At 48.0% G+C, this 25570-nt stretch overlaps 1 protein-coding gene across 1 annotated transcript in view; it reads right to left on the bottom strand.

Moving 5' to 3' along the window:
• Positions 1 to 11005: 11005 nt before the first annotated feature.
• Positions 11006 to 25570, bottom strand: part of ARL6IP1 (ARL6 interacting reticulophagy regulator 1) — a 29705-nt gene continuing 15140 nt past the window's right edge. The window contains exons 4-6 of the mRNA XM_078663173.1: positions 16977 to 17094; positions 13597 to 13681; positions 11006 to 11536 (exon numbers count right to left, since the gene is read on the bottom strand). Coding sequence (XP_078519299.1) covers positions 11418 to 11536; positions 13597 to 13681; positions 16977 to 17094 — 322 coding nt within the window. The 3' untranslated portion in view covers positions 11006 to 11417. The remainder of the gene's footprint in view (positions 11537 to 13596; positions 13682 to 16976; positions 17095 to 25570) is intronic.

Genomic DNA, 25570 nt, shown 5'->3' with positions numbered 1-25570 from the left:
GTATCGCTTTATCAAAACATGTCGAGTAAGGTGTCATACGAATTGGAATACTAACCCCTCGCCAATTCTGGCGACGGGGTTAGCATTCCACCCTTCTAGAGGGACACGACATGCCTGTAACCTATAACCCGGTTAAAAGTCAGACAGAGCCTTAGCATCCACAAAATGGATGCTGCCACCGAGACACAAGTCTGCCCTCCTGCTGCTGGGAGTCCTCCCAGAGCAGGAGATAAGGACAAAGGGTTTCCTGCCAGGGGCGGTGCCAGCACCGTCCCAGACAGGGTTTTGTGTATTGTAGGTAGGCAGGGCTTTAGAGGAAGGTGACTGCAAGTAGCACCCCGGTGCTCACTGTGCATAGGCTGGCTGGAACCAGTTCCAGGGGCACTCCAGCCCCTGGCCTGGGGAAAAGCCCGCCAAGGAAGTGGGTGTAACCACCCCCCTCCTGGTCCCACCCATAGGGCAGGACCTAGTCGCGTGCCAGCCCCCTTTTCCCAGATAAAGGTAGAGACTGGCCCCCTTCCAAATCAGATCATCTTTGGAATCAAGATACCACTTTCCACGAAAGGACTTCACGATTTCTTCCTCAAGATTCTCCCTTGTGGCTAAGGAGTAGTCACCCTGCATCCGCAGGCACCATCTAAGAACACTGCGGTCTGCTGCACGTCCTTCCTCCGGAATCCGACTGCCCAGCTCGACGAGACCCGGCTTCCCTGGCACCTCTGACCTCTACCCACCTCTACAGCCCAGCTGAGAACCGTGGGTGCGACGAGACCTCGAGGGACCGGCCATCGCCAAGACTGCACGACTTCTGCACAGCAAGCCCACCGAGTAATTTCCTGGTGAGTGCTTTGGGGTCCGAGAAGCCCCCACCCTGAGCAGCTCCAGCACCGAAGAGCAGCCCCCCAGCATCTCCACGATCTGCGTGGGGCCCTTCTGCTTTTTACTGCTCACCGCGTTGTTTGGCTACTAGCCCGCTGGCTTGTGGCCTTCCTGACGACGCCCGACGACATTTCTGCTGCTGGTCTGGTTGCTCCAGACTGGCCCTTGCTCCCTTCCAGAAGAGGAGCACCCCGGACCCTCCTGGTCCACTCAAGACGCCATTTTGAGTCCACCGCGTGGGCTTGAATTAGCCAAGGCTTGTTGCCCAATCCTGGGTAACTTCGACGCCAACGACTTCATCCTTCGTGGGACAGCTCGCACCTCCATCCTGGTCGCCGACAACGCCTCCTGGTCCGAGAGACTGCAGAGCCCAGCAGCGCCCACTCACCTGACTGCGGTGACTTCGCCCGGTGCCATCCTGGTGCCCACTTAATCACTGGCTAGTGATTCAAGAACTTGGTCCCCTCTGCTTTCAGGTTTCTTCTTCCTTGATCCAGGCTTGGATCCATCGAACTTTCCTTCACTGGTCGCCTGCCAGCAACTTCTTCCTTCCAGGCTCCCGGTCCGGCAACGAGATCCCCGACGTCTTTTCAGACCTATGCAGCTGCAGCCCCTGGGCTAGGTAACTTCGGCACTCCGGTGTCCCAGCATAGCCTCACTATCCAAGGGTCAGGATCCACTGTCATTTTCTCCCTACCAGGTCGGGTTCGCCCGTGAACACTAACTTTGTGAATTCTAGCTTCCATAGACTTTGTCCCGCATCCCGCGTGAGAGTGCACACTCTGCACCCGAGTTCCCTAGGCCTCCTGCTAGTAATCTAAAGGTTCAGTAGTCCAGTCCTAGCGATCCCAAAGCCTCTGAGAATCGTTACTTACCTGCTAGTAATTCGCATTCCACTTTGAAAGTATATGGTTTTTCGTGCCCCTCGGGCATTTGTGTAACGTGCTAACTTAAAAGTATTTTCGTAAGAGTTTTGTTGTGTGCTTAGCACCCTGTCCTCATAAAGAGTACAGGGTTGTTGTGATTCTAATAAATACATTGTTTATTTTCATAACACTTGTGTGGTGTCCTTTCACTGGGTGTTCAAGGGGTAATGTGATGGTAAAACAGCTGGCTTAACACGCCCTCTAGAGTCTTAGCCTTAGACTGCTCGTATCCATGCTACTAGGATAGCTGGTCTATAAGGTTGACTTACAACCAATCATCAATAAGGGTTGTTTGGACTGATATATAGTGATCACTAGAATAGTGAGCACTGCACATCAGGCCAACTTCTCACATTGGTGAGCAGCGGTTGGGATTTGAGCTTGCTGTTGTTTTACCACACATGCCCTAAGAATATCTTGTGAAAGATCACATAAGTACTAAAGGTACATATAACTTAGCTTAGAATACTCTGAGTTCTACTGAACCAGCTGTTGTAGCTCCTAGGGCCTAGCACACCCTAAACTACAACTCTAGCAAGGGATCAGTAGGCAAACATATAGTGTAGGTAAGTGCACCACTTACACCTCACTAGAAAAGCATGTCGACTCAGGGGGACTCTACTGAGACTCCCCTGGTCAGTGTTGACCCTCCACAGGTCACTTCAAGATATGCAGCTCTCAATTTTCAGGAGATGAGGCAACTCTGTGTCTCCAGGAAACTGAAGCAGGGGTCTAACCCCACCCTTCCCTTTCTGATAGGTCTCTTAGAGACATATGATGCCAGAAAGCTCTCTCAGTTACATGAGAGCATGCCAGCCTTAGAGGGAACCTCTGGGGATCCAGACCTCCCCAACACTGATTCAGCAGTTGAGGAGGAGGATGAGGAGGTACTCTCTGGGGATGAGGTAGACAAGGGTCTTGAGGTAGTCAGAAGGCTAACTAGGACCAACTTAGACTTACTTGGGCTAGGATCTGGGGGCCCCCCAGTACTAACCCGAAGTGGGCCTAACCTTGGAGTTAGGAGAGATAGATCTCTTTCTAGGGACTCCAATAGATCTCTGCACTCTAATGCCTCTTCTCAGGGGAGAAGGAATCCTCCACAGAGGAGATTTACTTCCCCTCAGAGAAGGGAGCATGAGGCTAGGATGAGACAAGCTGAACTGAGGATTGAAAGGGAAGAAATTGCCCTGGCCAAAGAGAAGCTTGCCCTGGCAAGAGAGCAGCAGATGAGTGGGCTAGCTCCCACTGGTGGCAGCAATCTCCCAAGAGATAGAGAGAAGGGTTTAGATACTAAACACCTGACTAAAATAGTGCCCCCCTTTAAGCAAGGGGATGACATCCAGAAATGGATGGCTGCTCTGGAGAGGGCCTGCACTGTGCAGAACATTCCCCAGAGTCAGTGGGCAGCTATACTGTGGCTCTCCTTTGATGGTAAAGGTAGAGATAAGCTCCTCACTACAAGAGTGGAGGATGCTAACAATTACCAGGTCCTGAAGAATACACTGGTTGATGGGTTTGGTTTAACCACTGAGCAGTACAGGTTGCTGTTCAGAGACACCCAGAAAACTCAGTCTCAGGACTGGTCTGATTTTGTGGATTGTGCCACTAAGGCTTTGGAGGGCTGGTTGCTGGGTAGCAAGGTTACCGATTACACAGGATTGTATAATCTAATGATGAGAGAACAAATTTTAAACAATTGTCAGAACCAGTTGCTGCACCAGCACCTTGTTGATTCAGATCTGACCTCTCCCCAAGAATTGGGAAAGAAGGCAGACAAATGGGTCAGGACAAGGATCAAGCAGAACCAGAACCAGAACCAGGGTGGTCAGAAGAAAGCAGACCAGAAGGGTAATGTTAAGAATGAGCAAAATGACCAGAAGTCTTCACCAGGTCCCCAACAAACCAAAGAGGGTGGGGGTCAGGCTTCCCAGAAGAAGAAGACTCAAGAAGGCCAGTCAAAAAGGTGGTGCCAGTACTGCAAAAGTAAATCTCACTGGTTTAGTGAGTGCACCAAAAGAGGAGGAGGACAAACTCCTACCACTACAGCTCCTAAAGCAACTGCACCCCCTAGTACAGTCAGTAGTGGTAGTGTCACTCCCAAGGCATTAGTTGGGTTAACCTTGGGTACTGAGGGGTCTGACAACTTAGTTGGCACACTCACTCAGGCTGTCCTTGTCTGTACAGGGGATATGGATATGTCCCCTGAAATAAGTCCCAATACTTTGGGCAAATACAGGCAGACACCTTTGATTAATGGCAAAATGGCTCAGGCCTATAGGGACACTTGTGCCAGTGTCACCATGGTGACACCTAACTTTGTGGACCCTGGACAGATCATGCCAGGTACTGATTTCCTGGTGACCAATGCCAGCAATGTCACTACTAGTCATAGTGTGGCAATTGTAGCTTTCTCCTGGGGTGGAGTGAAGGGACAAAAGAAAGTTGTAGTCAGTTCAGACCTCCCAGTTGATTGTTTGTTGGGCAATGATTTGGAGTCATCACAATGGTCAGAAGTGGAGCAGAGGACTCACATGGAGATGTTAGGCTTGCCAGCACATGTGCTTGCTGTGACTAGGTCACAGGCCAGAAGATGCCCCACTGAACAGGTGCTGGATCCTGAAATTATGGACCAGACACCTCCCAAGAAGAAGAGCAGTAAGGGTAAGGCTTTGCCTTCCCCCTTGCCCCAGGTTGAGGATCAAGTCTCTGAGGAGGCTGACCTAGAAGAGCTGAGGGAAACTGAGCCTAAAGAGCTTGAACTTGATCAAGTTGAGTTTCTGGGCTCAGGGGGACCCTCCAGAGCAGACCTGGGGAAGGAACAGTTGAGCTGCCCTTCCCTTGAACCCCTCAGACAGCAGGCTGCTGCTGAGGCTGCAGGGAATGCCACAGGTGCCCACAGGGTATACTGGGAAGATGGACTCCTGTACTCTGAGTCAAGAGACCCCAAGCCTGGTGCAACCAGGAGGCTGGTCATCCCCTTGTCTCTGAGAGGTTTCCTTCTCACCTTGGCCCATGAGATTCCCCTTGCAGGTCATTTAGGTCAGACAAAGACTTGGGACAGGCTTGTCTCACACTTTCACTGGCCCCATATGAATGAGAATACCAAGGAGTTTTGTCGCTCATGTGTCACTTGCCAAGCCAGTGGTAAGTCAGGTGGCACAACAAAGGCCCCCCTCATACCACTACCTGTGGTGGGGGTTCCCTTTGAAAGAGTGGGGATTGACATTGTTGGTCCAATGGAACCCCAGACAGCATCAGGACACAAGTTTATACTGGTGGTGGTGGACCATGCCACCAGGTATCCTGAGGCTATTCCCCTTAGGACCACTACAGCCCCTGTAGTGGCAAGAGCCCTAGTTGGAGTGTTCTCCAGAGTGGGTTTCCCTAAGGAGGTCGTTTCTGACAGAGGTACAAACTTCATGTCAGGATATCTGACTGCCATGTGGAAAGAGTGTGGTGTGAACTACAAGTTCACCACACCCTATCATCCACAATGCAATGGGCTTGTTGAGAGATTCAACAGGACCCTGAAAGGGATGATTCATGGACTACCTGAACCTCTTAGGAGAAGATGGGATGTCCTGATCCCCTGCCTCTTGTTTGCTTACAGAGAGGTCCCACAGAAGGGGGTTGGCTACAGCCCTTTTGAGCTTCTGTATGGGCATCCTGTAAGGGGACCCCTGTGTTTGGTGAAGGAAGGATGGGAGAGACCTCTCAAAAAGCCTGCAACCAACATAGTGGACTATGTACTTGGTCTCCGCTCCAGGATGGCTGAGTATATGGAAAAGGCATCTAAAAACCTTGAGGCCAGCCAGGAACTTCAAAAAGCTTGGCATGACCAAAAGGCTGTACTGACTGTGTACCAGCCAGGACAGAAGGTGTGGGTGCTGGAGCCAGTGGCCCCAGCAGCTCTGAAAGACAAATGGTCTGGGCCCCACACCATCATTGAGCAAAAGGGAGAGGTTACCTACTTGGTGGACCTTGGAACTCCCAGGAGCCCTCTCAGAGTGCTCCATGTTAACAGGCTCAAGGCATATGTTGACAGGAAGGACATGAGCTTGCTCATGGCCACAGATGAGGGACAGGAGGAAGAGAGTGACCCTCTCCCAGACCTGCTCACTCAGAATCCTGATGATGGGTCAGTTGATGGTGTTGTCTTTTGTGGCAGCCTCACTGAACATCAGCAACAGGATTGCAGGCAAGTTCTGCAATCCTTTCGACATATGTTCTCTCTGACACCCAGCCAAACTGATTGGTGTACCCATGATGTTGACACTGGAGACAGTCTGCCTGTCAAGAGTAAAATCTACAGGCAGCCTGATCATGTTAGAGACTGCATCAAAACTGAAGTGCAGAAAATGTTGGAACTGGGAGTCATTGAGCCCTCAGATAGCCCTTGGGCTAGCCCAGTAGTTCTAGTGCCAAAGCCTCACACCCAGGGTGGTAAGAGAGAGATGAGGTTTTGCGTAGACTACAGAGGCCTCAATGCAGTCACTAAGACTGATGCCCACCCAATACCAAGAGCAGATGAGCTTATAGATAGATTGGCTTCTGCCAACTTCTTAAGCACATTTGATTTGACAGCTGGGTATTGGCAAATCAGGTTAGCTGAGGAAGCCAAACCTAAGACAGCATTTTCTACCCCTGGAGGGCATTATCAATTTGTGGTAATGCCCTTTGGACTGAAAAATGCACCTGCCACCTTCCAAAGGTTGGTGAATCAAGTCCTCACTGGGCTGGATGACTTCTGTGCAGCTTATCTTGACGATATTGCTGTCTTTAGCTCCACCTGGGAGGATCACCTGGTCCACCTGAGGAAAGTGTTAGAGGCCCTGCAAAAGGCAGGCCTCACTATCAAGGCCACCAAGTGCCAGATAGGGCAGTCACAGGTTGTGTACCTGGGCCACCTTGTAGGTGGAGGCCAGGTTCAGCCACTGGAGAGTAAGATACAGGCCATCAAGGACTGGACTCCTCCAATCACCCAGACTCAGGTTCGAGCTTTCTTGGGCCTGACTGGGTACTATAGGAAGTTTGTCAGAAATTATGGGTCCATAGTGACCCCCCTTAATGACCTGACAAGCAAAAAGATGCCAAAGAAAGTTCAGTGGACAGCAAGCTGTCAGAAAGCATTCAATGACCTAAAGCAGGCCATGTGCACAGCACCTATCCTCAAGAGTCCAGATTACTCCAAGCCATTCATTGTCCAAACAGATGCTTCTGAGTTGGGTGTGGGAGCTGTTCTGTCTCAACTGAATTTTGATGGTAATGATCAGCCTATTGCTTTCATTAGTAGAAGGTTGACACCCAGAGAGAAAAATTGGTCAGCCATTGAGAGGGAGGCCTTTGCTGTGGTCTGGGCCCTGAAGAAGCTGAGGGCCTACTTGTTTGGCACTCACTTCACCATTCAGACAGACCATAAGCCCCTCTTGTGGCTAAATCAGATGAAGGGTGAAAACCCCAAACTGCTTAGGTGGTCCATTTCCCTACAGGGGATGGATTTTACAGTGGAGCATAGACCTGGGACTGATCACAGCAATGCTGATGGGCTCTCCAGGTATTTCCACTTAGAGCAAGAAGACTCACCTGGTCAAGGTTAGCTTATTGTCCCAAAGTTTGGGGGGGGGTCATGTAGGAGAGTAGGGTCTGCAATCCTATGATCACCCAGATTTTTGCTTTTTGCTGCACTGGTTTACGACTTTCCCTGGCTGTGGGCCTGCTAATCAGACCCACAGCCTAGCTGTTCTCTCTACCCAAATTGTACTTAGGTACTGAATTGGCACTGGGCCCTCTCCAAGTCCCTGTACCCAGGGCTGAGGTGCACCCAGAAGTCTCCCAGGGGCTGAAGCATGTATTATGCCACCCCTGGATTGACTAACTAAAACTGACACAACTGGCTGCACGACAGCTGGGGCAAGGTGGTGTACTCACCCTTTGCTTTAGATATAGTATACCTATATCTAACCCTAAGAATGGACACACAGATCTCCTATCAGTCACTCCTATAGCAGGCCTTAACAATCCTGAAGGCAGAGTGCTTGGAATCGTGTGAGATGGTGCTCTAGCATGAGCTGAGCCTGTCTGCGGCTTTCGGGATCCATCCCTTAGCCGTTTCCATGATATCGCATACCATATACTCTTAAGTGCATTATAATCCTCGCGGTTATGTGCCAACTCTGGTATCGCTTTATCAAAACATGTCGAGTAAGGTGTCATACGAATTGGAATACTAACCCCTCGCCAATTCTGGCGACGGGGTTAGCATTCCACCCTTCTAGAGGGACACGACATGCCTGTAACCTATAACCCGGTTAAAAGTCAGACAGAGCCTTAGCATCCACAAAATGGATGCTGCCACCGAGACACAAGTCTGCCCTCCTGCTGCTGGGAGTCCTCCCAGAGCAGGAGATAAGGACAAAGGGTTTCCTGCCAGGGGCGGTGCCAGCACCGTCCCAGACAGGGTTTTGTGTATTGTAGGTAGGCAGGGCTTTAGAGGAAGGTGACTGCAAGTAGCACCCCGGTGCTCACTGTGCATAGGCTGGCTGGAACCAGTTCCAGGGGCACTCCAGCCCCTGGCCTGGGGAAAAGCCCGCCAAGGAAGTGGGTGTAACCACCCCCCTCCTGGTCCCACCCATAGGGCAGGACCTAGTCGCGTGCCAGCCCCCTTTTCCCAGATAAAGGTAGAGACTGGCCCCCTTCCAAATCAGATCATCTTTGGAATCAAGATACCACTTTCCACGAAAGGACTTCACGATTTCTTCCTCAAGATTCTCCCTTGTGGCTAAGGAGTAGTCACCCTGCATCCGCAGGCACCATCTAAGAACACTGCGGTCTGCTGCACGTCCTTCCTCCGGAATCCGACTGCCCAGCTCGACGAGACCCGGCTTCCCTGGCACCTCTGACCTCTACCCACCTCTACAGCCCAGCTGAGAACCGTGGGTGCGACGAGACCTCGAGGGACCGGCCATCGCCAAGACTGCACGACTTCTGCACAGCAAGCCCACCGAGTAATTTCCTGGTGAGTGCTTTGGGGTCCGAGAAGCCCCCACCCTGAGCAGCTCCAGCACCGAAGAGCAGCCCCCCAGCATCTCCACGATCTGCGTGGGGCCCGTCTGCTTTTTACTGCTCACCGCGTTGTTTGGCTACTAGCCCGCTGGCTTGTGGCCTTCCTGACGACGCCCGACGACATTTCTGCTGCTGGTCTGGTTGCTCCAGACTGGCCCTTGCTCCCTTCCAGAAGAGGAGCACCCCGGACCCTCCTGGTCCACTCAAGACGCCATTTTGAGTCCACCGCGTGGGCTTGAATTAGCCAAGGCTTGTTGCCCAATCCTGGGTAACTTCGACGCCAACGACTTCATCCTTCGTGGGACAGCTCGCACCTCCATCCTGGTCGCCGACAACGCCTCCTGGTCCGAGAGACTGCAGAGCCCAGCAGCGCCCACTCACCTGACTGCGGTGACTTCGCCCGGTGCCATCCTGGTGCCCACTTAATCACTGGCTAGTGATTCAAGAACTTGGTCCCCTCTGCTTTCAGGTTTCTTCTTCCTTGATCCAGGCTTGGATCCATCGAACTTTCCTTCACTGGTCGCCTGCCAGCAACTTCTTCCTTCCAGGCTCCCGGTCCGGCAACGAGATCCCCGACGTCTTTTCAGACCTATGCAGCTGCAGCCCCTGGGCTAGGTAACTTCGGCACTCCGGTGTCCCAGCATAGCCTCACTATCCAAGGGTCAGGATCCACTGTCATTTTCTCCCTACCAGGTCGGGTTCGCCCGTGAACACTAACTTTGTGAATTCTAGCTTCCATAGACTTTGTCCCGCATCCCGCGTGAGAGTGCACACTCTGCACCCGAGTTCCCTAGGCCTCCTGCTAGTAATCTAAAGGTTCAGTAGTCCAGTCCTAGCGATCCCAAAGCCTCTGAGAATCGTTACTTACCTGCTAGTAATTCGCATTCCACTTTGAAAGTATATGGTTTTTCGTGCCCCTCGGGCATTTGTGTAACGTGCTAACTTAAAAGTATTTTCGTAAGAGTTTTGTTGTGTGCTTAGCACCCTGTCCTCATAAAGAGTACAGGGTTGTTGTGATTCTAATAAATACATTGTTTATTTTCATAACACTTGTGTGGTGTCCTTTCACTGGGTGTTCAAGGGGTAATGTGATGGTAAAACAGCTGGCTTAACACGCCCTCTAGAGTCTTAGCCTTAGACTGCTCGTATCCATGCTACTAGGATAGCTGGTCTATAAGGTTGACTTACAACCAATCATCAATAAGGGTTGTTTGGACTGATATATAGTGATCACTAGAATAGTGAGCACTGCACATCAGGCCAACTTCTCACACAGAGGAAAAAAATAACATGGTTAACTGACATGCAAGGACTGAAGGTTGATGGAAATGTGCTACAACACAAGCATAGGAATCAGACACAAGTGGATTTTAGTATCAATGTTTCTTCTTGAGGAACAGCTATACTAAAACTGCTACTTGCCAAGCAATGTAATTTAAGTAGTGGATGCATAGATTTAACTTTTTTTGGCATGTTGTGCTGTAATGTTTGTATTGCCTGGTCAGCAAAATATCAAACAAATAAACTGCTCCATCAACACATCCGACCACCACACGCACAAACTGGAGAATCATATGAGATTCACAAGCAATGTCCTTCATTGGTTCACCCCTATCTATCCAACCCACACCAGTCTGTTCACTCTGGCACCTCCCGAGCCCGAAATATCATGGTCACCTGCCTGTCTTTCAGGGTGGTGGCCGAGATCAATAATACTTCGAAAGCCAGTTACTATCGGTACTGGCTTGAATGAAGACTAACTTATTGAACAGTTTAGGCAGTGCAAGAGCACCAGCGGAAAACAAGTCCATAAAAAGCGGGAAGGCTTGCTGTGGGGTGTTTTTGGGGTGAGAATAAATAATCAGGAAGGCCTGGGAACGTGAACATGAACATTTTTGAATTTGTCAAGTCCCTCATAACCCTCCTTTTCACCCTACCTGCCATCTTAACCTCGACCGCGTTTTCCCGATGTGCGCTGAAATTTCAAATATGCACTGTTTATGACAAAGCCAGCTCGTCATCCGCGTAGCGCAGGTAACGCCCATGACAAGCTGGCTTTGTCATCAGCGCTGAAGGGGTTAATAGCCCCAGTTAAGGACCACAGGCACTACTTTTAGAAATTGAGAAAGAGAAATTACTTTAAAAGAGACTAATTTATTTGACAAGCCAAAATTCAAGACAGATTTAAAGAAAGTGAAACATAATTTAAGTGAGGTTGGGTGGTGCTAAGAAAAAGACACAAAGGTAGACAGGCATATTTACAGAGTAAGAAGCAGAGTGTGCCTCACAAGTTTTGCAATACAGGACCACACACATAAAACATGTTCACATGCAACACATTTCAGTGACTACATCAGTGGTTTCGAAAACAGTAGGTTTAAAAACCAGCTGATTAGTACATTATGCATTACTTTCATTTCCACACAAGGTCAGTGCAATTCAAACATTTACATTAACAAACAACAAAACATATATAATTAAAAAGACATCAGTGAAGAATGATGCAGACTGCTGTTCCCTTGGAAATCATTTTTTTTTTCAATGGTTGCTTCATTCGTTTTTCTTCTCCTTTTGCTTCATAAGTTTGTTGATCTCTCTTTTAGCCATGCCAATATACTTTGAGATAAGTCCGTGTTGGTTTAGCCCAGGAAGCAGCAGTAAGAAGGTCACTAAAGAAAAAAGAAAAGATACATTCAAAACAGAAGAATATTTTGTTTTACATTGAGCCCATCAGGCAGTGTGGATAGTGGAGCAAGAGGGTTCTAACCTAAGACCAAGCAAGCTTGATCTATTGAATTTTCAAAATAGCCACACAAACATTCCATGCAGTAAGTTTGTAATACTGGTAACAGGCAAACAAATCGTCATTATTAGTTTAATTAAGCAAACGTGTATGCATAATAGCGACACATTACATCTAGGTAAAACATAACATATCGGTTGTGAGCTGGGGATTCAGGTTCGAGTCCTGGCGCAACATCCTGTGAACCTGGGCAAATGACTTAATCAACACCGCCTGTATCCCCTCACAGGTGAGTAGCCACGCTATATAAAGCTGCAAACTAAACTGGAAACATTTTCTTTGTAAAACTTTAGGTGACCTTAACAGCTCTTGCCCAGTTTGTAGGGATGAAGTTTAATGCATCTATTTGATCTGACATGGGAGATAGGTTTCACAAGTTCGTAGCTACTTCACCACAAATCACTGTGCTACAATTAAGCTAACTGGGGGCTCGTTGGGGAACGCACCCTCCTGTCAAATTAACAAAATATTAATGTTGGAGAGCTCCAGCTGGAGATAGAAAAAAAAAGTTTTAAAGCAAGGTATTTGGGTTGTGCCCAACTTCTTACAAAAAGTGCACTCACAATAAATTATGAAGTCCCATTACATGGGGCGTCTCTACTATGCAGTCTGTGTTCTGTACCTAGTCTGTGCATACAGTCCACTTCCTCCAGAGACCCAAGCCCCATTAGGTGGGCATGCCCCACTACAGAGTCTGCACTCCGCGCACAGACTGCGTAGCGCTCACTTCCACCAGACACGCATTTCACCCAACTATAACCTTAGTTTCCAACCCCCACCACCCCCCCTCAGTGAATTTATAGATTTTGTTTTTTCTAAACTTTTAACTAAAAAATTATTAACCACCCTCAACTATGTCCTATTAACCTTTGGGTTTTTTTGTATACATATGTATTTGTTAACAGGCAACTTTTCAAGGTGTACATTCATCCAACACCAAAAGAAAAACAACCTAGAGTACAAATATTGAGTGAACGTAACATGCACTGTACTGACAGCTGTCCAAGGAGAGATCTCACTTGGATTCTGACAATTCTGGTCTTCATTTGTAACCTCCCATGAGGACTGGCCCATGTACTTCAGTTGTTACATGGTATGTATTTTTTGGTCTGTTAGCACTATTTTCTTTAAAGAGTTTCACCTACTGCAGGCACAACATGCTTTCCTGCAACATTCAGGGAACCATGCGCGCTTTCACATTCAAAGTAGCCCTGGACAATGGCGGCCGCTTCTTTGAATAGGTCTTGCATTTACAAACGTTTGAGCTGTTGGCACTGTAAAAGGAAAACGCCTTTTATTTATGTGTTAATTAGCAAAACAAATTAAAGGCATTGTCAATTACAATGCCAATAGCTTAAACTTTCGCAAATGCAAGACCTATTGCATTGCAAATGCTTGTTCTCCTTTGTAGATAGCCAGGACTGCTCCTTGGAAACCAATGCCATTGTGAAAGTGTGACCTGCCCCGGCTCCACAGTAGATGTACAAAAGGCATCCATGTCTTCTTCATCTTACAATTTAGGGTACTGTTCCTTAAACAGATCTCGGCACTTATTTTATTTACTCACTAAGGAGAAACTTTAACATTTGAGTCAAACTTATAAACCATATCACATTCTTAGATCTAGCTGGACGCCCAAACTCATCGTTTAAATTTCCGAGCCCAGTTGATGCCACTGGCATAATCCCCAACCCTCCCGACCCCCTAGAAAGGTGAGGCTAGAAAGAAAAAAAAATAAACATCAGGCCACAAGCAGTTTGAGGTCTTATTAAAAAGTGCCATGTACATTTTTTTCAATTAAGCGAACAGCCAGATGGCAAGACTATGAAAAATGTGAGTACTAACAACAAAAAGTCACAGAAATAGTATTTGTAAATTACCATCCCTCGTACAAAACACTAAAAATAGACACTGACAAAAACTTACCAATAATGTATGTAAGGAGGAGGTTGTGGACTTGCTGTCCTAACCATGCAACTACAGCCAGAGTACTGATCATAGTCATGAAGTACTAGAAAGAAGAAACATAACAGCATGAGATTAGGGAATGTTCAAACTTACAATAAAGCAATACATTAAACTTCTCACCCGAACAATTATTGTATCCTGACCCCTTCTGCTAAGAGGACTTTCTCCTCTTGAAATGTGCCCAGGCACATGCCTTCTCTTTTCAAAGATATTTGCAATATTACTATCCTTGAGCACAGCTAAGTCAAGGGTCTGACCTGAAGCAGACAGCGGCCACAATATTTAAAGAAAGCTCAAAGAAGAACAGTGAAGTCTAGAGGGCAACGTTTTTGCTATGGAGGCAGCTGCAGCCTAGAATGCAGGAATACCATGGGGACGACTTAAAATAACTCTAAAAAACAAAACCTACCCAAGAACCTTGAAACTTGTTCGGCTTCTTTTGAAAAGCAAGCAGCTCATATCTTTCAACTTAAACTATTCGAAATAAATGTTTCCGGTCACTAACTTCACCTCTACATAACCACTAGATTTCTAGATTATGTGAAATGATTCTGTGGTAACCAAAATCAATTTGTAGAAAGTCTCATGAAAATGCTCAAAGACGTGAGTCACTATGTAAGGAAGGTAGCTTTGTTTCTATAAACTCCAAATGTTGAGAAGAGAAAAGAAAGAAAAAAAACACCAAAAAAACCACACAAACCCACTGTAAAAGTTGGCACGTAGTAATGATAAGGAAACTAAAGGGATGTTTTTTTTACAGAGCCCAGTGGTGTGACCTGGCCACTCCCTCTTTCACTAATACTTGGTAGAAGAACTACAGTTTACATGAATACGTCGCTAAGATTTCATTAACGAGATGGCCACGTCAATCACTCAGAATACGACAAAACTCTAAATTTCAGTACCTACAAGATAAACCGGAGGGTCGATTAGCCACCATAACCAGGTTCTTGACAAAAGTTGGGCAGGGACAACAATGGCATAATTGGGTTGTTTCATAAATGCACTTTTTTTTTTTAATGGCTGGGGTACAGTTCTTCACATTTCACTGGATAAGGACATCTTCCCAACAGAGATATTAAGTGGTCTCATCAGGGAACGTGTGGAAAGAAAACAGAAATCAAACAATTCAACATTCGTGTTGATTGCCTATTCTTTGTGATTCTTAGCATGCAATAAGGGCAAAAGATTTTTTTAATACCAAACCACTTTTATGCATTCCGTTTTGGTTCACACAACCTAAATGGTGTTAGAACAGTAATAAAGGAGAGCGTGGAAGGAGTAATAGTCGAACGCATTCGCTAGTGAATCCAGGCTAGACAATTTTGGCATTGATATTTAAACACGGTCTGAGACTGAAAGTAGTTTGGAAAGAAGAATTGCTGTGACTTATACGTTGGAACCTGCAGGATTTTAGGCAACAGACTTCCTGCTCTATGGCATTTTAAAAGACCCAATCGGAGGTCAAAGGCATTGCACAATACTCCTGGGAAACCTGGAGCCATAGCCACAAGGAGAGTCGGTCAAATATTTTGCCAACTTCCAAGGTCTACGCTCCAATTACAAATACAGATAACACAATTCAGCATCTTCACAAGTTTTACAATTACATTTTTGGAATAGGGTGTTCGTTTTAAGCCACAATGACATACTGTATGTTGATTAGGACACTTCAACATATCCTAGAACATATCCTTTCACAACTGTAAGAATACCAAAGCAAGGTAACTGAATCTACTCATGGCACTACAACCACTAATAAAGCATAAAGGTTTGGCCTTAAACGGTTTTCAGCGCAGTTATAGGCCAATGTGTGTGGTTTTTTTTTTAATAGGCAATTGTACTTAGTCAATGACTGGTAAGTTTGCATGCATAGCTGTATGTGAGGAGCTTGCAGATTAATTTAAGAATGAGTGAACGGTTGCTGGAAGAGGAGAACTAGTGTGGAATTCCAGTTCATCAAAGCACAAAAACCCTGGATTCCATCAACAATAGGGGCCCAGAGTCAATGGGGCCTCAAGAGTGAGCTGCATTCCAGGCACCACCGCGCTATCAATACTGAGCCACCCGAAACTTTATTTTGTATACTAATCAATGCTCCACCTCACAGCAGCCCATTTCAGGACATACACAAAAATGTGACGTGTCCTCATGCTTCATCATAGGACTCCCTATGTTCATCGAAAACCCAGTTTGGCGATGGGCCAGTCTATACCTGGAAGTCAGGGAGGCACTTCCAACTAAGAATGGACCAGTGAAATTGAACAATAAAAAAAAAAAAAAAATGCGATATGCCAAACTGACCGTTATATTTAAACGGAATACCTCTTATTAAAAAACCAACGTGGGGAAAAGAAAAAGAGGAACTAGTACCCCATCATCACTCACACAGGCAACATGTTTCTGCCATCTGAGAGTCAGTGGCATTCTTCAAGATGGAAACACAGGATCCCTGCGTGGCAAGCGCCCAAGTGCGTGCCACTCACCAGTGTAGGGCTGACCTTTGTTGACTGATATTAGAGCCCCTAGGTACCCCACTATAGGGTAATCTGGGCTCCATGGAGGAAGGGCTCAGAAACCCATGTAGTCACACATTCATCAAGGTGCGTTGCTCTGTAAACCTGCTGGCGTCTGTTCCTTCCAGCCACCGAACCACGAGTACCACACAATAGCAGAATGCGCTTCAGTAACCGATTCTGCCTTGCTCAAACGATTTACACACCGATGAACCAGAAGTTCTAAATAAAAGAGCATTCTTGACCCACCAAGGATATGCACATTCTGTACCTGTAGAACACATTCACAAATAGCATGGGGAGCGAACAGCTGAAGTTGACCGACATATTGCCCCCTGCGGTATGTGTGGTAGCAAATTACAAAGTTGAAAAGACCAGCGAGTGAAGACCGCTAACCTGAAAGGCCCTCTATGTATACACAAATATTTTTGTAAGAAAAATAACGTGAGTCTGACCAGGTCATGTACCATAAAGCAAATGTTTCATATGCAAGACAAATCGCAATTAGAATTGAAACAGTATGAAACGATGTCAAAGTGGTCATATGCTGGTTTTGTACAGCCTGCTGACACAGAATAAAGGAAGGTACATTACTTTAGGAAATCACATTTTTAATAAAATTCTATTTGTTGTCCTTGCTCACTAATGTTGGCAAGCTTCCAAAGTGTAAAGTGCAGAAAACGAACCAACGTTCAACTGGGTAGACCAGAAATCTTTTCAGTTTATATTTTGCATGACATATTTACACTATACAAAGCAGTGAATTACAAAAATGACATTTGCGCTCAAGACACATTAAAATCAGGAAAAAGCAATATATACCATTTTAGGCTTTTCCTCTTTCAAAGAGAAAAGACGTTTCCACCAGCCAACGATTCTTCGACGACTTTTAACAAGAGTACAACAGATCTCATGGAATCTTTGCTGCTGTTCAGTTGTCCTAATTGAGAAGAAAAAAATGATCATTTTTAAACTACATAAACATGCAATACTAAGAGTTCAGATTTTTACAGATATTACCATACTTACAAAAATTTTAAAAAAAAACAATCCTTAAATATCTAAAAGACAGTAGAGTATACTTTATTTAATTAATTCATCCATGTAGTTTGGGTTAATAAATAAGGATGTTTGGCAACAAAACTTTTGTTAACATTTTGCAATAACTGTTTTCAATAAGATAACATGCTGTACAAGATATCACTGGGAGGCAACAGTTAACAGTACTCCGAGAGGACCATTGTGTTTACTGGCTGAAGATGGCGTGCAGCAAAACAAAAAAAAAAAAGAAAGAAAAACACATGCACGCATGTGACCTGCAGTGTGAATGCAAGTCGAATCGGAGTCCACGCCACAAGCAGTAGCTTGTGAGAACAAATATATGCTGACAAATAACCCAACATATCAAACACAAGGAGATGATGGACGGAGTGCTGAAACTTTTCAGACACTCTCCCCCAGTCACAGATCTGGGTTGAATCCATCATTGTTCTTTAGCTCACATCGCCACCTCAATTCAGACCTAGCTATACGCAAATCAGTCTTGACCCTGTGCCTCATGGGAACAGTCCAGCTCAAACTGCCAAGCCAGGTCTTCCCTGAACCAGAAACAAGCATCCTGGGACCGGTTTAGTGGTAACACCCCTCATCAGCCAGTGGCAAATCAAACAAGGTACCCACGTCTGGAAATACCCTGCCAACTTAGCGTCAACAAAGTAAACACAAGGAGATGGACGGAGTGCTGAAACTTTTCAGACACTCACCCCCAGTCACAGATCTGGGTTGAATCCATCATCTTTCTTTAACTCACTCTGCCACCCCAGTTCAGACCCATCTATATGCAAATCAGTAGGGTCCCTATCTGGACAGGGTGCAAACCAGTTCTAACACTGGTGGTCATTGGTGAGGATAGGACTTGCCGGTGTGCCTGACATACAGCGAGTGGTATATACAACTAGTCTTGACCATGTGCCTCATGGAAACAACATGCCAAGACTGAGACCGGCATAAGCAACTGGTCTGCATTAACAAATCAGCTTATTTAACGACTGCTTAGATTAGCGGATCATTAGATACGTTATGTTGACCTGTGCAGTGTACTTAACATCCAAAGAGGGCTGCCTCTTCCCACTGCGGAGGGAGGAGGAATGCCCTCCCCTTCAGCGGAACCTACGCTGGGAACCCCATTGCCTGAGCTACCTCGGGGTGCACATCTACCACGACCCGACGGCTCTCCTCGACGGTAACGTCGGTCGCTGCATCCGCTCGTTGAAGGGCTGTATATCCTTCTGGGCAACTCTGCCGCTCTCAACGGCGGGCCGAGTAGCACTCCTGAAAATGATAGCGTTACCGCGTCTATTGTACTTCTTCCGGACCCTCCCGGTGTGGATACCTGGGGCAATCTTCAAACAACTGAACTCACTGTTGGTATCCTTCTTGTGGGGGACGGGTAGACGCAGAGTGGCACTGTCAACGTTGATCCGTCCTAGAGACGAAGGGGGCCTTGCTGTCCCGGACTGCGAGCTCTATTACTTAGCGGCTCAGATGCAATTCTTTACACAGGAGGTAGCGAGAGTGTACCGCGGCCCGGAACAGGGGAGAGACTTCGGTACGCCCCGCCATGTTCTGGCATACATCACGCTACAGCAGAAACTGCTTTTGCGGGAGCTCTCCCAAGAGGAGCGGACCCTTCGCCTGTGCTGGAACCGCATGCAGAAGCGAACCGGATCCGGATACCCGTATGCCCCGGAGATCCCGTTGGGCATGGTGACAGCGCTCCCACACGGAGGGGACTGGTCAGGACTGCGTTTATGGGAGGAAGCGGGATTGCAGGTGATAGGTGATCTCTACGAAGATGGGGTATTATCCCCGTACCAGACCTTGCAGGAGCGATATGATCTCCCGAGGGGAGACTACTTACTGCATGCGGCGTTGGTGAGAGCCATACAAAAGCACTGGGCAGGGGGTTTCATAGAGCCTGACACAGCGCTGGCATGCCAGTACACCATGATGGCAGCGGGGACGTTCAAGGCCGTAACGTGCCTATATCGCAGAATGCACACAGAGACCCTACGGCCGCTTACATCTCTTAAAGCTAAATGGGAAGCGGATCTACAGTTAGACATTCCAGACACTGTGTGGTCGCAACTAGTGCGGAGGGCCAGAAAGAGCACTGGAAATGCGCACTTTCAACTGATACACTTTTATATCCTTCACCGCGCTTACCTCACCCAGAGTAAAATTGCAGCATACTTTCATGTAGCGGATGCAGCATGCCGGAGGTGCACTCGGGAGAGGGCTGACCTGGTCCACATGTTACGGAGTTGCCCGAGATTACAAGATTATTGGGCGGACATAGAGGTAACCCTGAACGCAGTTACTGACAGGAATATCCAATATGATAGTGCAGTGTCCATCTTACACTGGTTCCCCCACACTAAAAAGAACAAACTGACAAGTAAGTTTATAGATATGGGGCTACTCATAGCGAAGAGGGAGCTGACCAAAGGATGGAAATCGAAGACAGCACCGACACACAGGAGATGGTTGAACGAATACATAAAATGGGCGGCTGCGGAGAGCACTATCCGTTACCAGTTGGCGCGCCGCAGGTCAGATGACAGGGCACAAGAAACAGCAATGGGGTGGGAAGCATTAGTGCAGGCACTGAGGGACAGCGTACTGGAGGAGGATGAGGGGGAAGAGACACACGTTGAGACGCAACAGACTGAGACACACACACCAGCTACGATTCTCTAGGACACACACATACACTCAGAGGTATCTACTCCGTGATCCAACACCATTAATACATATACTCATACCGTGCACCAACTTAGACACTGGGAGACAAGGGTGGGGGAGGGACCAAGTTTACAGACTTCACAGTTAGCCAGGAATTGCACAACGGTCTAGCGAGCAGGAGCTCCACATTTAAAGCTGAAAAGCGGGAAGACGAGCTCCTGAAATACTGACTTTGGCCTCTGGCGCAGAACAGGGAATGTACAATATCCGAAACTAGCGCCGCCCGACCTCCGGGTTGTGGGCAAATGGCTGTGTACAACAAACTTGAATGGCATTCATTATGTTCTGTTACGCTGATCAATGTAAAGTATATTAAGATACTGGCTATGTTACATATTCCTGCAATAAAAAATTGTTAAAAAAATAAATAAAAAAACATCCAAAGAGGGTATCCAGGTGCTTATCCAAGGTGAGTAGGTGTGTGTGGTCCCAAAGAACAAGTTACTTACCTTCGGTAACGCTTTTTCTGGTAGATACTATATCTGCCTGTGGATTCCTCACCTTGTGAATATCCCCTTGCGTCAGCAACATTCGGAAATTCTTTTTGTAGCTTCGCGCCGACGTGGATCCGGACGTCACAGAGGCACGGCACCGCACGCGACCTCGCTGACGTCACCGGCGCCTATAACAGGCCCACGCCGGCGTGATGACATCAGTTCCGCCCTTTTTTCCGTGCCATCGAGGCACACGGACGGACCGATGATAGTAGAAGTACACACAGTATACATAGTACAGAAACCAAGGTAACACACAGTGTGAAGCAAATGCAATAACAACATTTGAAATGAACATTTCCATGACAATAAAATAACACATCATAGAAACTCTGGCATAGAAGAGTGGACAACGGGGAGGCGGGTGGGTCAGTGAGGAATCCACAGGCAGATATAGTATCTACCAGAAAAAGCGTTACCGAAGGTAAGTAACTTGTTCTTCTGATAGATACATCTGCCGTGTGGATTCCTCACCTTGTGAATAGAGTCCCACAGCAGTCCCCACTCCCGGAGGAGGGTGTCCACTCTGCTATACCAGGAAATCTTGGAGGACAGAGCGAGCGAAATGGCCGTCCCTCCTCACCTCGGTATCCAAGCAGTAGTGCTTCGCGAAAGTGTGGAGGGAGGCCCAAGTCGCGGCTCTGCAAATGTCCTCAACAGGTACACCTCTAGACAAAGCAGATGTTGCAGACTTTGCTCTAGTCGAATGTGCTCTAATACCCTCTGGTGGGTCCTTACCAGCCAAAGAGTAGCAGATCTTAATGCGGAGGACGATCCATCTCGACAAAGTCCTCTTATGGACCGCTCTTCCTTTCTTGCAGCCAGCAAAGCCAACGAAGAGCTGGTCGTCCACTCGACAGTCTTTTGTCCTGTCCAAGTAAAAAGACACCGCCCTCTTGGGGTCAAGACGGTGTAATCTCTCCTCCTCCTTGGAAGGGTGAGGGGGGAGGATAAAAGGTAGGAAGGGTAATGGATTGACCAAGGTGGAAAGGAGTCACCACCTTAGGCAGAAAAGCAGCCCTGGTCCTAAGAACCATTCGTTCAGCATGAATGGTCAGGAATGGGGGCTTGGAACTAAGAGCTTGAAGCTCACTTACCCTCCTTGCCGAGGTGATTGCAACGAGAAAAACCGTTTTCAAAGTTAGAAGCCTCATGGGACACTTGTGAAGAGGCTCAAAGGGAGCACCCATCAAAAATGTCAAAACTAGATTCAAATCCCACTGAGGCACAACAAAGGGTGTAGGAGGGAACCTATTAGTAAGGCCCTTCAAAAACCTTAAAACAATGGGAGACTTAAAAAGAGAAGGCTGGTCAGGCATACAGATAAATGCCGACAGCGCAGACAGATAACCCTTCACCGTGGCAACAGCAAGTCCCTGCTGGGCCAGGGAAAGGGCAAACTGGAGCACATCAGATAAATGGGACCTCAAAGGGTCTATAGACTTCTCCCTGCACCAAACAACAAATTTAGACCACCTATAAGAATAGATGGACTTAGTGGAGTCACGCCTGGCTGACAAAATGACATCCACCACATCGTAAGGGAGAGAAAAAGAAATCAGGTTGCCCCGCTCAATCTCCAGGCATGAAGGTGTAAGGTCTGGAGGTGGGGGTGTAGAACCTGCCCCTCCATCTGAGAGAGGAGATCTGCCCTGTGAAGGAGACGGAGCGGCGGGTGAGAGGAGAGGTGGAGAAGGTCCGAATACCACACCCTTCTTGGCCAATCCGGGGCGATCAATATGACTTGGGCCCGGTCTTGGCGAATCTTCCTCAGAACCCGAGGAATCAAGGGTATGGGAGGAAACGCGTAAAGGAGCTGCGAGTCCCAACTCAACTGAAACGCATCTCCCAAGGCTCCTTGCATCGGATACTGGAGACTGCAGAATGACAGGCAGTGAGCATTCTCGTGAGTGGCGAACAGGTCCACCCGAGGTGTCCCCCACATCTGAAAGATGTCGTGAACCACCTCCGGGTGAAGCCTCCACTCGTGATCGGCAGAGAACTGTCGACTGAGACTGTCTGCACGAACGTTCAGAACCCCGGCCAGATGATTTGCCATCAGACAAATCTGATGGTCCTGAACCCAGGACCAAAGACGCAGAGCCTCTCTGCAGAGACACTGCGACCCCACTCCTCCCTGCTTATTGATGTACCACATCGCGGTCGTGTTGTCCGTCAGGATCTGGACTGACTGACCGCGAAGGGAAGGGAGGAAGGCCTTGAGCGCCAAACGTATCGCCCGCAATTCTAGAAGGTTGATGTGAAGCAACCTTTCCTCTGGAGACCAAAGACCCTTGACCTCCAGGTCTCCCAGATGAGCACCCCACCCGAGAGTGGATGCATCCGTTATCACTGTGGCCATCGATGGAGGAAGTTGAAAAGGCTTTCCTTGTGACAGATTGCCTTCCACGCTCCACCAAGACAGATCCGCTGCAGCTTCTCTGGAGATCCTCACTGACTCCCCGAGATCTCCGTTGTGCTGATACCACTGCCTGCGGACGCACCACTGGAGTGCCCTCATGTGCCAGCGTGCATGGTTGACCAACAGAATGCATGAAGCCATCAGACCGAGTAGGCGAAGGACCTTCAGGACTGGAACGACCACTCCATTGTAAAATAAAGGAATCATCTCCCGTATGTCGCGAATTCTTTGAGGGGGAGGGAATGCACGACATACGGTTGTGTCCAGTACCGCACCTATGAACAGGTTGCGCTGTGAGGGCACCAGGTGAGACTTGGGTACATTTATCGAAAAACCCACCCTGTGCAACAACTGAGTTGTCTCTTGCAGATGATGGAGCACCTTCTCTGGCGACTCCGCTTTGATCAGCCAGTCGTCTAGATACGGAAATACATGAATCCCCGTTCTCCTGAGATGAGCTGCCACCACTGCCATCACCTTGGTGAAGACTCGAGGTGCAGTAGTAAGGCCAAACGGAAGGACCACAAACTGGTAATGCTGTGACCCAACCGTGAAACGGAGATACTTTCTGTGAGACTTCAAGATGGGAATATGAAAATACGCATCTTGCAAGTCGATCGACACCATCCAGTCCTCTTCCAACAGCGCCTGAAGAACCTGTGCAAGAGTGAGCATTTTGAACTTTTCCTGCTTCAGGTAAAGGTTCAAAATCCTGAGGTCCAGGATTGGCCGAAGTCTGCCATCTTTCTTGGGGATCAGGAAATACCGGGAGTAGCACCCCTGACCCCTTTCCTGCTCTGGAACCACCTCTATTGCACCCTTTCGAAATAATGCCAGGACTTCTTCCTGCAAGAGAAGCAGGTGGTCTTCCGAACAATAACCCTGGCAAGGAGGGTAATTGGGAGGGAATTCCTGGAAAGGAAGAGCATACCCATTCTCTACAAGATTGAGAACCCAAAGATCCGATGTTATAAATTCCCAATCTTGTAGAAAATGAGTAAGCCGACCCCCTACTGGGCCCACATGATCCGGAATGGCGGATCTAGGGCTGCTTTGCTGCGTTGGCCGGGGGTTGGGAAGGAGAGGAGGAGGAGGAGGAGGAAGCTTGACGACCTCTAGGACGGGGTCTTTGTCTGCCTCTGTACGACTTGTACAGCGTGTTCTGCTGCTGCTGGAATGATCTGTAAGATCGAAAGGAAGATCGGCCAAATCCTCTGAAGCGTCTTCCGGTAGTACCCCTGGATTGAAGGCCTAAAGATTTTGCAGTGGCCCTACTGTCCTTAAAACGCTCCAAGGCAGTATCAGCTTTTTTTCCAAACAGACCTGAACCATCAAAGGGTAAGTCCATTAAAGCAGACTGGACATCAGCAGAAAACTCTGAAGATTTGAGCCAAGCAGCTCTCCTAGTAGCCACAGAGGAACCCATGACTCTTGCCACCGAGTCTGCAGTGTCCAAACCACTCTGGATGACCTGTCTCGCAGCTGCTTGGGTGTCCGAGATTACTTCTTGAAAATCCTTCCTGTCATCCTCAGGAACCTTTGGAATAAGTTGTTTGACAGAGTCCATCAAAGCATGGATATATCTCCCCATCAAACACGTAGCATTGGTTGATTTCAATGCCATGCTGGCTGATGAAAAAACCTTTTTTGCATTTTGGTCCTGTTTCCTGGATTCCTTGTCTCCAGGAACCTGTGGAAATGCCCCAGCAGATTTTTTAGAACAGGCAGCCTGCACTACCAAACTCTCAGGAAGAGGATGCGTTGTTAAAAATGCAGGATCATCCGGTGCAGCTCTATACCTTCTCGCCACCGTTCTAGAAACCGCTGGAGCAGACAAGGGTTTCTTCCAGACCTCAGACAGGTTCAGACAACGCCTCGTTGAATGGTAACATAGGCTCGATCACAGATGAGGGAGAATGAAGTACCTCAGTTAAAATATTGGGTTTATAATCAGCTGTAGGCAGAGTTAGGTTTAGTAAACTCGCTGCCTTCTTAATCACAGTGTGGTAAGGCACCACATCCTTAGATGGAGCATTCGATACAGAAGCCAACTCCCATTCAGGTGACAGTTCAAGACCACTGGCTTCACATAAGTCATCAAAGGGATCCTCAGAATCCTGTAATTCTCCTTCCTCAGTATCAGAATACCCATATTTCTCCTCTTCTAAAAGTCTCTGGGCCTTTCTCCGAGACCTTTCTTTCACAATCGAAGTCAAAGGATTCGGAATCGACTCCGACGGGGTCGCTGCCGGCGTCGAACCCGACGTCAGACGAGGCTTCTCGACACGAGGTCGGACAGAATCTTGCCTCGGAGTCACGGGTATCGGCGTCGATGGGATCGGCGTCGATGGAGCCGGCGTCGTGCGCTTCGGCGTCGACGACACCGGTGGTGTCGGAAAATACCAATGCGGCGGTAGGGCCGGCATGAAGGGCATGAAGGGTGCAGGGGCATAAGCCTGCGGAACCCCTAGGTTAAAGGCCATAGGACCCGTGGGACCAACAGGTGCACCAGACGGGAACATTGCCCTTGAATATACACCATACATGGCGTTCAGGAACTGGGAAGGATCCTGACCTGGAGTCGGAAACTCAGGATACGGACCTCTCGGTTGTTCCCGGGGAGGCGGAGTCGATACGACGTCGACCTCTTCTTCGGGTGCCGGAACCGGAGTCGATGAACCATCGGGTGCCGGAAC

The sequence above is a fragment of the Lissotriton helveticus genome, chromosome 10, assembly GCF_964261635.1.
Source record: "Lissotriton helveticus chromosome 10, aLisHel1.1, whole genome shotgun sequence".
In the NCBI taxonomy this organism is placed as follows: Eukaryota; Metazoa; Chordata; class Amphibia; order Caudata; family Salamandridae; genus Lissotriton; species Lissotriton helveticus.
This window is presented reverse-complemented; position numbering and strand designations above follow the sequence as displayed.